Source organism: Molossus molossus, unplaced genomic scaffold (assembly GCF_014108415.1).
Source record: "Molossus molossus isolate mMolMol1 unplaced genomic scaffold, mMolMol1.p scaffold_m16_p_3, whole genome shotgun sequence".
In the NCBI taxonomy this organism is placed as follows: Eukaryota; Metazoa; Chordata; class Mammalia; order Chiroptera; family Molossidae; genus Molossus; species Molossus molossus.
Genome location: NW_023425366.1, coordinates 38,626,093 through 38,639,233, shown reverse-complemented (window position 1 = coordinate 38,639,233; position 13,141 = coordinate 38,626,093). Strand labels below are relative to the sequence as shown.

The following is a 13,141-nucleotide window of genomic DNA, read 5'->3' as shown; positions in this document are numbered from 1 at the left end:
GAGATGCAAGGCTGATACAATATTCACAAATCAATAAATGTGATACATTACATAAAACGAAGGATAAAAATCACTTGATCATATCCATTGATTCAGAAAAAGCACTTGACAAAATTCAGCACCCATTTTTTAATGAAAACTCTCAGCAAAGTGGGAATATAGGAATCATACCTCAACATAATAAAGGCCATATATGACAGATCTACAGCCAACATCATACTCAATGTGCAAAAGCTAAGAGCATTTTCCTTAAGAACAGGAACAAGACAGGGGTGTTCACTTTCACCACTTTTATTCAACATAGTACTAGAAGTTTTAGCCACAGAAATCAGATAAGAAGAAAAAATAAAAGGTATCCAAATTAGAAAGGAGGAAGTAAAACTGTCATTATTTGCAGGTGACATGATATTGTACATAGAAAACCCTAAAGACTGCCCCAAAAAACTACTAGATTTAATAAATGAATTTGGCTAAGTAGCAAGATAAGTGCCAGAAATTGATGGCATTTTTTGTACACCAATAAGGGACTCTCAGAAAGAGAAACTAAAAAAAAAATTCCCATTTACTATTGCAACAACAAAAAAATAAGATATCTAGGAATAAACTTAACCAAGGAGGTAAAAGACCTGTACTTGGAAAACTATAGGACATTGGAAAAAGAAATAGAGGGAGAAACAAACAAGTAGAAGCATATACCATGTTCATGGAGTGGAAGAATTAACATCATTAAAATGTCCATACTGTTCAAAGCAATCAATAGACTCAATGCAATCCCTATTAAAATACAATCAGCATATTTCACAGATTTAGAACAAATATTCCAAAAATTTATATGAACCCCAAAAAGACGCCAAATAGCCATAGGAGTATTGAGAAAGAAGAACAAAGTTGGAGGCATCACAATACAGGATATTAAACTATACTACAAAGCCATTGTAATCAAAACAACCTGGTACTCTCCTGGCCCGTGTGGCTCAATTGGTTGGGCATTATCCCATGCACTGAAAGGTTGCTGATTCTATTGCCAATCAGGCCACATGCCCAGGTTGTGGACTCAATCTCCAGTAGGGGGCATGCAGGAGGCAGCGAATTGATATTTCTCTCTCCTTCTACCTTTCTCTCTCTCTCTCAAAATTAATTTTAAAAAATTAAAAGAAACAAACAAAAAAACACCTAGTACTGGCACAAGAACAGGCATATAGACCAATGGAACAACAGAGACCCCAGAAATCAACCCACACCAATTTGGTCAATTAATATTTGACAAGAGAGGCAAGAGCATACAATAAGTTAAAGACAGTCTCTTCAAGAAATCGTGTTGGGAAAACTGAACAGGTATATGCAAAAACATGAAACTAGACCACCAAATTACATGATACATAAGAATAAACTCAAAATCGATATGAGACTTAAAGTCACGAAACCATGACAATATTAGAAGAAAAGATAGGCAGTAAAATCTCTGACATCTCACGTAGCAGTCCCACTGATATGTCTCTTAGGGCAAGAGAAACAAAGGAAAAAATAAGCAAATGGGACTACATCAAACTAAAAAGCTTCTGACAGCAAAAGAAATCACCAAAAAAATGAAAGGGAACCCACTATATGGGAGAACATATTGGCCAATGATACATCTGGTAAGGGGTTAATTTCCAAAATATACAGAGAACTCATACAACTCAACACCAGGAAGACAAACAATTCAATTAAAAAATTGCAGAGGACCTGAATAGGTACTTCTCAGAGTGGACATGCAGATAGCCAATAGACATGAAAAAATGCTCAACATCACTAATCATCAGAGAGATGCAAATTAAAACTTCAGTGAGGTATCACCTCATACCTGCCAGAATGGCTACCATCAGTAAGTCAACAAACAAGTGCTGGTGAGGATGTGGAGAAAAGGAAACCCTAGTACACTGCTGGTGGTAATGGAAACTGGTGCAGCCACTGTGGAGAACAGTATGGAGTTTCCTCAAAAAATTAAAAATGTAACTGCCATTTGACCCAGCAATTCCATTTCTGGAAATATATCCTAAGAATCCCGAAACACCAATCAGAAAGAATATATTCACTCTTATGTTCATAGCAGCATTATTTACAATAGATAAGATCTGGAAACAGTCCAAGTGCCCATTAGTATATGAGTGGATAAAATAAAAAAGAATGATTTCTTACCCTTTGTAAGAGCCTGGATGGACCTGGAGATTATTATGTGAAGTGAAATAAACTAGTCAGAGAAAGACAAATATCACATGATTTCATTTATATGTGGAATCTAATGAACAAAATAAACTGATGAAAAAATAGGTCCAGAGACATGGACGCATGGAACATACTGACAGCTCTCCAAGGGAAGGTGGTGGGGAGGTGCTGGAAGAGATCAACCAAAGAGCTTATATGCATATATGCATAGCCCATGGACACAGACAACAGTGTGGTGAAGGCCTGGGGTGGGGCAGGGGCAAGGGCTGGGTAGAAGGTGGCAAAGGGGGTGGGGGTGGGGAATGGGGATCATATATAATACTGTCAACAATAAAAAATAAATTTAAAAAAGACAAACCAGGTTATGTAAAAAAAATGTATTTGCCATGCATTACAAATGGAATGCATTAAATGAAATATAGACAAATTTCTTTCTCCTTACAGCCCCCAACCCCCATTCCATGTGTCGTGACGTAGGCCTTCCAGGGAAGGGGAAAACCCCCTGAGAAATTTTCGTGCTCCACTGAAGATCCTAAAACGTAGCATTTAAGGTGCATATTTCAGAATTTGATGGGATGGAACTTTTCCCAGATTTAAACTCAGTTGTGCCTCCTGTGATAACAGTGACAACCCTCGCTCACAAAGTGTTATTTAGGTTTGCCCTAGTAAGCATACATCTCAAGTCTACCAAACGCAGCTGTGGGCACTTCCTCAGTGTGCTACTGCTGTGTGACTACGTGAGGGCCAAGTCCCCAACAGGAACTCCCCTCTGTGCTGAGGATTCACTTATACCTTGCCTATTTGACAAATATAACTCAGAGACCCTTAAGTGCCAGCCTGTGAAAGTGTCCATGTATGTGTCTGTATTGGTATCTTAAATTTCCGGATCCTCTCTTCCATTTCAGGATCTGGAATCCCTTGACACCTACATCCAGAACACACTCTCTGACCTCTACCCACCATTCGAGGCCACGGCGGCCACGGTGCTCTGGCAGGTCTTCAGCGTGGCCGAGAGGCTCCACGGAGGGGATGGGCTGCGCTGCCTCACTGACTTCCTTATCCCCGCCACGAAGGCCCTACAGCACCTGCAGCAGGAAGCCTGTGTGAGTACCTGTCCTCAGAGTACAGAGCCTGTGTGAGGACCTCCCTTATGGGAACAGAGCCTGTGTGATTCCTGCCCTCATGGGACAGAGCCTGTGTGAAGACCTCCCTTTAGGGGACAGAGCCTGTGTGAGTACCTGTCCTCAGGGGACAGAGCCTGTGTGATACCTGCCCTCATGGGACAGAGCCTGTGTGAAGACCTCCCTTTAGGGGACAGAGCCTGTGTAAGTACCTGTCCTCAGGGGACAGAGCCTATGTGAGGACCTCCCTTATGGGAACAGAGCCTGTGTGATTCCTGCCCTCATGGGACAGAGCCTGTGTGAAGACCTCCCTTTAGGGGACAGAGCCTGTGTAAGTACCTGTCCTGAGGGGACAGAGCCTGTGTGAGGACCTCCTTTATGGGAACAGAGTCTATATAAGGACCTCCCCTCGCAAGATAGAGCATGTGTGAGTAATTCCCCTCAAGGGATAGAGCCTGTGTGAGGACCTGACTTCTGGGGACAGAGCTTGTGTAAGTACCTGTCCTCAGGGGACAGAGCCTGTGTGATACCTGTCCTCAGGGGACAGAGCCTGTGTGAGGTCCTCCCCTGAGGGGACAGAACCTGTGTAAGGACTTCCTTGCAGAAGGAATCCTGTGTGAAGACCTCCCCTGCAGGAAACACCATAACTGTTCTTTACCTGGAGAAGAGAGGCCCAGATACCTGGTACCTGCAAAATATTTAAGCTGAGGAAGTAGAATTTTAGAATCAGGGAAATGTGCCATTGATGAAGGTAAGGGAGAACATTTGAAATTAAACCAGTAATTAAAACCAACATAATTCAGTGAGCATTTGTCGTTTTCTTTCTGAAAGAAAGTTGTGAAATAAAGGAAAAACCAAAACTGTATTATAAACTCAGCCATGTTTTCATAGAGTTTAAACACATAAATGAAGAAATCTTTCCATTTCCCTCTATTTGATGGGTCCATCAGGCCCTATCTCATCTCCTTCTTTCTAGCTTCTGGCTCCTCCTTTTCTTCATCCCAAATGATGGGTGAAATAAGACTCTGTGTCCCAGAAACCAGGCTTCCCAGGCCTGCCAGTGCGTGTGAGCCCACTTTGTGTGCAGACATCCACTCTGGTTTCCCCCAGTGAACTTCCACTACAGTCTTTGAGCGAAGGAAATAAGTCACACTCCTGAGTAATCATCTCAGAGCCAGCTTATTCGAGCAGTTCCATACACACCAATAGACCCTGCTTAATGAATTTCTCACATGTTTAGTTTATTTCTTGGGGTATTTTTATTGTAGGTTAGAAAAAAGAAAAGAAAACTAATGACAGCCAAGTTGTGGGTATATTGAAGTGAGCTGCTGGAAAGATTATGGCTGAATCTTGAAAAGAAATATCTTTATTCATCAGTACCTTTTATTACTCCATTGATACTGAATTAGGGTGGTTTCTTTTTCAAACTACCATTGGACTACCTTGATTTATTAAACTCTTTGAATATCTTTTAGCTGGAATGACCGTGGTAGAGAAATAACCAGGAATATCCTAGATTTGATTCTTTGTTTGAAGTAGTCTATGCAGAGGTTCTTTTCCTTTGTGATTATGTACCTTTTCCACATTGGCATAGGGCAGCAGTAGAGAGAGGTGCCTCTCAGGAGAAGTGAACAGCAACACAGAGAACCATTCTGCTTTAAGTCAGATCTGAAAATACCTGTCCTCTTTCAAAGGTGTGTCTTGAAAAGCTATTCTGACCTAAAGTTTTGCCTTTCTTCTTCAAATTTCTTTTACCTTACATTTTAACCATGTCATTTCTTCTCACTTACAAAATTGCCTATTTTCTGAAAAAGCCATAGTAATAATATTACCCTGAAATATGGATGCATATCTACAAGTGTTTAATAAGAACAAAATGAAATTTAGAGACAACCTTACTATTTGCTTGTTTCTATTGCTATTGCTTTTTTCTTTTTAATAGAACATAAAACTTGATCTTTATGATATAGGAGAAAATGAACTTATCTAACAACTATGAATATAAACATATTTTAGTTAACATAAATTCAATGCCATTTTTATTCATTTACCCACTATTGTAAAAGTATATGGCTTGGAAATCATTATTAATGATATTAACTTTAAGGTAAGTTGTTGTATTAAACTAATATTTTAATGACCACCATTCTGTCATTCTTCTCTAGATAGATGAAATGCTTAAAATCACTTATTGCATACTTATAATTTTGTTTCATCACAGTTTGGATCAGAAATGTCTGGAGAAGTTTAAAGAAAAGTAATCAGAAAAATATAAAGATAGAATGTTTCTCCTAAGGGAGGAAAGCAGGAGGAGAGAGTTAGAATAAAGAAAATGAAATCAAATAGACGTAAAAAATTGAGGGAGTTAACAAAACAAAGATATGGGAAATCAAAAAGCACAACTTACATAAGAGGTTGAAAGTAAAGTTATTGAAAATGGTAGACCAGCAAAATTCTAACCAAAGGATAACTGCTATAGCAATATTTGTAACACACTAAATATAATAAAAGGCAAAATGCATTGTTAGGGCTAAAGAGGATCATTCAGTAATAGTACTGGTCACAACTAGGAATACATAAAAATCTGTAAATGCTTAACAACATAGCATGAAAATGTTTGAAGCATAAATTGAGGGGATTATAAGAAATAATTCATCATCTTAATGGGATATTTCACCTCTCTAAAGCAAACAGGATAAGCAAAACATATATTAAGATATACATTTGAACACACATCTCTTCCACTAATGGGCACACATAGAGTGCCAAACACATAATTTTAGAATGCAATACTTCCCAAGTGTACATGGAACATTTTCCAACTTTAATCAAAATTTGATAAAATTATGATCAAATTTTACAATAAGAGAATATACTTTTATCTCAAGAATATATACAATTAGCCCAGCCAGTGTGGTTCAGTAGTTGAGCATCGACCCATGCACCAGAGGTCACCGGTTCGATTCCCAGTCAGGGCACATGCCCAGATTATGGGCCAAATCCTCAGAGAGGGGCATGAAGAAGGTGGCCAATTGATGTTCTCTCTCATCGATGTTTCTCTCTCCCCCTCTCCCTTCCTCTCTCTCTAAAAATTAATAAAGAAATAAATAAATAAAATACAGCCTTAAAAAGAAGGAATATATACAATTAGAGAACGTACATGCTTCTTAAATGTACATGTACATTTATCAAAATTGACCAGAATTGACCATTAGCCATAAAGTGTCAACAAATACCAAAGAATTGATATCTAAAGACTGCAAGACAATAAAACTTTATTGAAATCAATAACAACAGCAACAACAAAAAACCACCCTTACATTTGTAAAATTGTAAATGTACTCCTATACATAGATAAAGGGTCAAAGAGAGAACCACAAAGGAAATTGGCAATATGTTTCTTGCTGATGAATCAGTGAGTCCTATTTCTAGTTAGGATGTAGAAGTATAGGAAAGACCTTTACTCCTGTCAAAACAAGAAATCCCAACATGAACCAAAACAATTATACTTCCCTTTAAAGCTATCCAAGAGCAATGGATACATAAAGATCCAAAATAACTAAAATATGGAAAGACAATGCTTGCCTAAATGAGTAAAGAACAAACACTTCCATACCTGGGGCCAGTCACTGAGTTTGCAGGGAGCACGGATTGAGGTTCAGGCTGCCAGAAAAGGATCATCTCTGCTCAGATGAAAAGAAATTGAATTTGGGAAACCTCAGGGCTGCCCTGTCCAGTTTGGCTCAGCAGTTAGAGCATCAGCCTCCAGTCTAGAGACCCGGGTTCGGTTCCCACTAAGGGCATGTATCTCGGTTGCAGTTTGTCCCCAGCCCTGGTTGGGTTGTGCAGGTGGCAACCACTCGATATGTCCCTTTCACGCCAATGTTTCTCTCGCGTGCGTGCGCTCTCTCTCTCTCTTCCTCTCTCTCCCTCCCACTCTATCTGTACAAAAAACGAAAAAATGCCCTTGGGTGAGGATAAAAAAAAATAAAAATATAAAAAAGAAACCTCAGGGCTGATACATCAGGTAAGAATCTATGTAAGCCTTGAAGGTAAGGATAATCCTCTTTCCTAATTAATCCTAAACAATTCTCTTACAGGAAATTCGGCAGAGTAAGTGGAGACTGAGATATGGGGAGAGAAAGCAAAAGATCTCAAAATCTTATAGTCACACAGTTTCAAAGTGTCACACTTTTCTTAACATTGTAGAAACGTAGTTTCAGCATCTCTCAGGTTTGAAGTCCAGTGGTGGTTGGTACCAGGCTCCCCTGGATAGAGACTTGGGAACTCGTCATCAAAGCATTTGAAGCCAGATGTAAATTAAAATTAACCAAAGCTGAACTATACCCCACCCAATTCAAATTCTGTAAGATATCTCTGGTGGTCAAGGGAGTCAGAGACTGACTGGAAAGTGAACAGGTATCTCATTAGACTCCTGGAGCTTGAATTCCAAGGCTCTGCTGGAGTTTAAAGCCCCACCCCAAACTAGCTCTATTTGTAAATGTGTTAAACTGATAAACCCTTCATCCTACCTGCCTAACAGAGGAAAGAGCACTCCCTCTTTTTAAAAAATTATCTACTTTAGACAGAATCTCTGGCATAAAATTAAAAAATTACAAGTTGTGCAAAGGCACCAAATTATCAACCCATAAACAAAAGGAAAATTTGTCAATAAAAACAGACCCAGATTATCGAGGTATGGAATTAGCAAAGACTTTTTAAAAGCTGTGATAGCCCAGCCAGTGTGGCTCAGTGGTTGAGCGTCAACCCTTGCACCAAGAGGTCACTGGTTTGATTCCCGATCTGGGCACATGCCCATGTTGTGGGCCACATCACCATTGGGGGGGGGGGGCCTGCAGGAGGCAGCCAGTCCATGTTCTCTCTCATCTATGCGCCCTCAATAATCTGTAGGACTATCAAGTAGTCAAACTTATGTGTAACTGGATTCCCATAAGGGGAGGAGTGAGAAAATGGAGCAGAAAAAAGTATTTAAAGAAATATTGTTGGAAACATTTTTCAATTTGTTAAAACACAGAAACCTATAGATCCAGAAATTTCATCAAATGCAGAACAGGATAAATGCAAAACAAAACAAAAATTTAGCTACATTGTAATTAAACATCTGAAAACCAGTCATAAAGAGAAAATCTTAAAAACTGACAGAAAAAAGGTATATCACATATGGTGAGCAGCAACAAGAATGATGAGTGACTTTTCATCAGAAGCACTGGATCTCAACAATGGGAAAACATCTTTTAATGTTGAAAGGAGAAAAAGTCAACCTAAAATTTTATATCCAGTGAAAATATATTTAAAACATGAAGATAAAATAATGACATTTTCAAATGAATAAAAGGGCACTAGCAGAGGTGCAATGCAAAAAAATATTGAAGGGGGTTCTCGGGCTGAAGGGATATGGTACCAGGTTGAAGCTCAGATCTACAGTAATAAATGAAGAGCACAAGCAAGGCTAATATATGAATTAAGTGTGAATTTCTCTTTAAAATTATTGACTGCTTAGAGCAGGGTTGGGGAATGTCCATCCCGCGGGCCGTATAAGGCTGGTGAAATCAATACCTACCAACATCACATGCCTTACCAAATTAGCCTGACCAAATATAGCAGGCTAATTTTTTTTTTTTTTTATCCTCACCCGAGGACATTTTTCCATTTTTTGTTCAGGTAGAGTGGGAGGGAGAGAGAGGAACAGAGAGAGAGAGAGAAACATCGACGTGAAAGGAACACATCGAGTGGCCACCACCCGCACGACCGACCAGGGCCAGGGACAAACTGCAACCGAGGTACGTGCCCTTAGCGGGAACCGAACCCGGGTCTCTCTGGACCGCAGGCCGACACTCTAACCACTGAGCCAAACCGGCCAGGGCTAGCAGGCTAATTTTTAAGTTGATAATTTTGTGTGGCCTGTGAATGATGTCATAAATATTCAAATGACCCTTTGCAGAAAAAAGGTTCCCCACTGATGGAGAGCAATATATTGCGGGGTCTATGATGTAGAAATAAAATACATAACAAAAGCTCAAAGTGTGGGAGGCAGTAAATTGAATTATACTAACGTAAGGTTTTTATATTGTTTTTAAATAATAAAATATTGAAGATAGACTGTGATAAATTACAGATGCAAATTGTAATCTTGAGAGCAACCACTAAAAATAACACAGAATATAACTAAAAATTCAACAGGGGAGATAAATGGAATCCAAAAAATAGAAGATGTAATAAAAGGAAGAACAAAGGAACAAAGAACAGATATGACGAATACATGCCAAGATGATAGATTTAAATCTAAACATATCAATAATTATATTAAATGTAGTTAAATGAACTAAACATGCCAAATAAAAGGCAGAGATTTCCAGACTGGAAAAAAGGCAAGAGCAACTAAATGCTGCTTATAAGAAATGCTCTTTAAATATAAATACATACAAAGGATGAAAGTAAAAGAATGGAATAAGATATATCACAAGTTAGATTTCAGATCATGAGTGCCACCAGAGACAAAGAGGGACAGGACATTTCATAGTGTTTAAAGGCCCAATTTATCAACAAGCTACCTAACAATAGAGCTTCAAAACACATACATCCAAACAGTGACAACACTAAATGGAGATTTTCATACTCCTCTCTTAGCAGTTGATAGAACAATTAGTCAAATCAGTAGGGATATGCAAGAGCTGACCAACACTATAAACAAAGTGACCTATTTGAAATTTATAGAACATTACATCCAACAGATGAAGCATGCACAATGCTTGCACATGCACACGACACTTTTCAAGATAGAGCACATACTGTAGGTCATTAAAAAATAAGTTTCAATTAATTTCGAAGGACAGAATTTATATAGAACATATTTTTTAACCACAGTGGCATTAAATCAGAATTAAATAACAAAGATAAATAGAAGCTCCTACCATATTTGGAAATTAAGTAACTTATTTCTAAATAACCCATGGATTAAAGAAATCACAAGGAAAATTACTGGAACTGAATAATAATGAAACACAACATGTAGAAATGTATATATACAGTTAAGCGGTGTTTAAAGTATGATATATAGTTTAAGAGGATTCTAATATTCGTTATTAAAATTTAAAAAGCTAGGAGAAGAAGAGCTGAATAAACCTAATGTAATTAAAACCTAAACTGATTAGGTATGAGTGAGTGCAAAAATAAGGATAGCCTTCTCTGAGAAAATGAAGTTGGATGCTCTGCAAAGACTTGCGAAAAGTCACTAAAAAAAAAAGGTGCTGTTGGCCAGTTTGGCTCAGCAGTTAGAGCATCAGCCCATGGTCCAGAGAGACCCGAGTTCAGTTCCTGCTAAGGGCACATACCTGGGTTGCAGTTTGTCCCCGGCCCCGCATGAGGTTGTGCAGGAGGCAGCCTCTCGATGTGTCCCTTTCATGTCCATGTTTCCCTCTCTCTCTCTCTCTCCCTTCCTCCCTCCCTCCCACTATATCTGAACAAAAATGGAAAAATGTCCTCGAGTGAGGATTAAAAAAAAAAAAAGGTGCTGTTGCCCTGGCCCGTTTGGCTCAGCGGTTAGAGTGTCAGCCTGCGGACCAGAGAGTCCCAGGTTCGGTTCCTGCTGAGGGCATGTACCTTAGTTGCAGTTTGTCCCCACCCCGGTTGGGGTCCTGTGGGTGGCAATCAGTTGATGTGTCTCTCTCACATCGATGTTTCTCTCTGTTCCCCCCCCCCCCGCTCTATCTGAAGATACATGCAAAAATGTCCTCGGGTGAGGGTTAAAAAAAAAAAAGTGCTGTCACATTAGATATGAACAAGACAATTGAAAAGACAAGGATATTTGGGGAAAATCCAGAAGAATTCTATATTTCTATTCCTTCCCTAATTTTAAAAAATCTTGCTCCACTTCAAAGGTACCATAAGACAAAGCAGTATGACCCTGGCCAGTATGGTTTAGCAGTAGAGCATCAACCCTCAGACCAATGAGTCGCAGGTTCGATTCTGGCCAAGGACACAAACCTCGTCTGGTTGCAGTTTAGTCCCAGCCCTGGTAGGGGCTGGGCTGGGCTGTATGGGAGGCAACCAGTCAATGTGTCTCTCTTTTCCCTTCTCTCCCTCCCACTCTATCTGAAGATAAATAGAAAATATCCTTGGGTGAAGATTAAAAAAAGACAGCATTATGGGTGTGCTCAGCCCAAGGAAGACAGTGGAGCCCTCCAAATCAGCAGAGAAAAGTTGGGACTTCTGTATACATTAATCCCATCAAGAGACAAAAACCACAGACATTTAATCAGGGGGACTTAATATCATTATCTAATAACATGGGATTAACTCTAAAGGGACAACAAGAGCTGTGAACCCCTGAGGCTAACTAGAGCACCAGATGGAAACAAGCTCCAAGAGCGTCCCCTCCCTAGTTCCCACCAGGATGGTGGCATGTGAATGTGCACTTATATATTTAAAGCAAAAAGAGTATGTATGACCATTCTTTTTAGTGATAATCTGCTTTAGCAAACCAACTACCAGTTCTGATCACTCAGAGCTGGAGCAAACAGTATGGTACAGTTGGCACTAAAATCACTGGTGGAGAGGTCCTGTTTCAGGCATGTGATGAGCCATCACCCAGCAGGTCATCAGCAAAAGGTCAACACAGACTTTTTGCCTCCCAAGACCCATTAAATCCAGGTGAGTTAACTTACAAACAGGGATGTAAGGAGGTGAGTTAGGAACTTGATCTCCCAGGGAAAGCCCTGATTTATCAGGCTTCACAAGGAGTGGCATCACAAACAAAAGGAAATTGATAGATTTTTATGGCAGAAGCATCTGGAAAATTTGTGCTTCAAAAGCATGGGAAGCAAAATTAAAAACCAAATAAAAACTGTTTATTCCATCATGTTTGCCTAGAACTCATAGACATAAGTAAAAACACTAAGACACCAGCAGAAAAGTCCACAAGCCTTGAATAGATAGATAGACAGAGAGGAGCAGCAATTCCTGGAAGCCCTGGTGAGTTCAACCTCTTGGCGGTCAGAGACATACAACATATATAAGATGCAAATGTTTGCTGACTAATGAATAGAAAACTATAAAGATTAATATTCAGAGCAGGCAGAATTCAGTAAGAGAGACAAGCTAATTCTTCTCGTAGTCATGGAAATTGAAATGACTGGAAAGCAGTTGTATTAATATGAATGGAGACTCTTCAAATTATCATGTACAGTTTGAATCGGAAATTTTTGCCCATAACACATGATATAAAATGCAGGTCCAGATTTTTTTTCCTAATAATATGTGTTGAATATTACTTATAATAGTGAAAAATGGAAATAAATATTAGGGGGATGGTTAAATTAATCATGTATATACGAGATAGATAATAATGCATAGATTAAAATTGTTTTTAAAGAAGTTATTTTAAAAAATACATGAGGAAATGAGTATGATATAATACTAAGCCAAAAAGAGTATAAATTTATTTTATAAACATGCATTTTTTAAAAACAATCACAAGAGGATGTGCAGTGGTGATAGTATGCTTGTGTGCGGTAGGCTCATGAGTATAGATATGGGGAGATTTTGCCTGTTCTACTTTCTTTTTTTAATTCATTTATTTTTTAATTGAATATATTGGGATGACATTGGTTCACAAAACCATACAGGTTTAAAGTGTACACTGCACACTGCATTGTGTGCCCATTGCCCCATGCAAAGTCTCTCTGTCCCCATTCCCCCCTTTGCCCACCTCCACTCCCTTTTCCCTCTGGCTATCACCACACTGTTGTCTGTATCTTTGGGTTATGTATATATGTTCTTTGGCTAATCCCTTTACC

General features: G+C 39.1%; 1 protein-coding gene across 1 annotated transcript in view; it reads left to right on the top strand.

Annotated features, from left to right (window-relative positions):
- PLEKHG4B (pleckstrin homology and RhoGEF domain containing G4B) overlaps window positions 1-13,141 on the top strand; it is a 91,937-nt gene that overhangs the window by 29,940 nt on the left and 48,856 nt on the right. Inside the window, exon 2 of the mRNA XM_036280815.1 lies at window positions 3,111-3,308. Coding sequence (XP_036136708.1) covers window positions 3,111-3,308 — 198 coding nt within the window. The remainder of the gene's footprint in view (window positions 1-3,110; window positions 3,309-13,141) is intronic.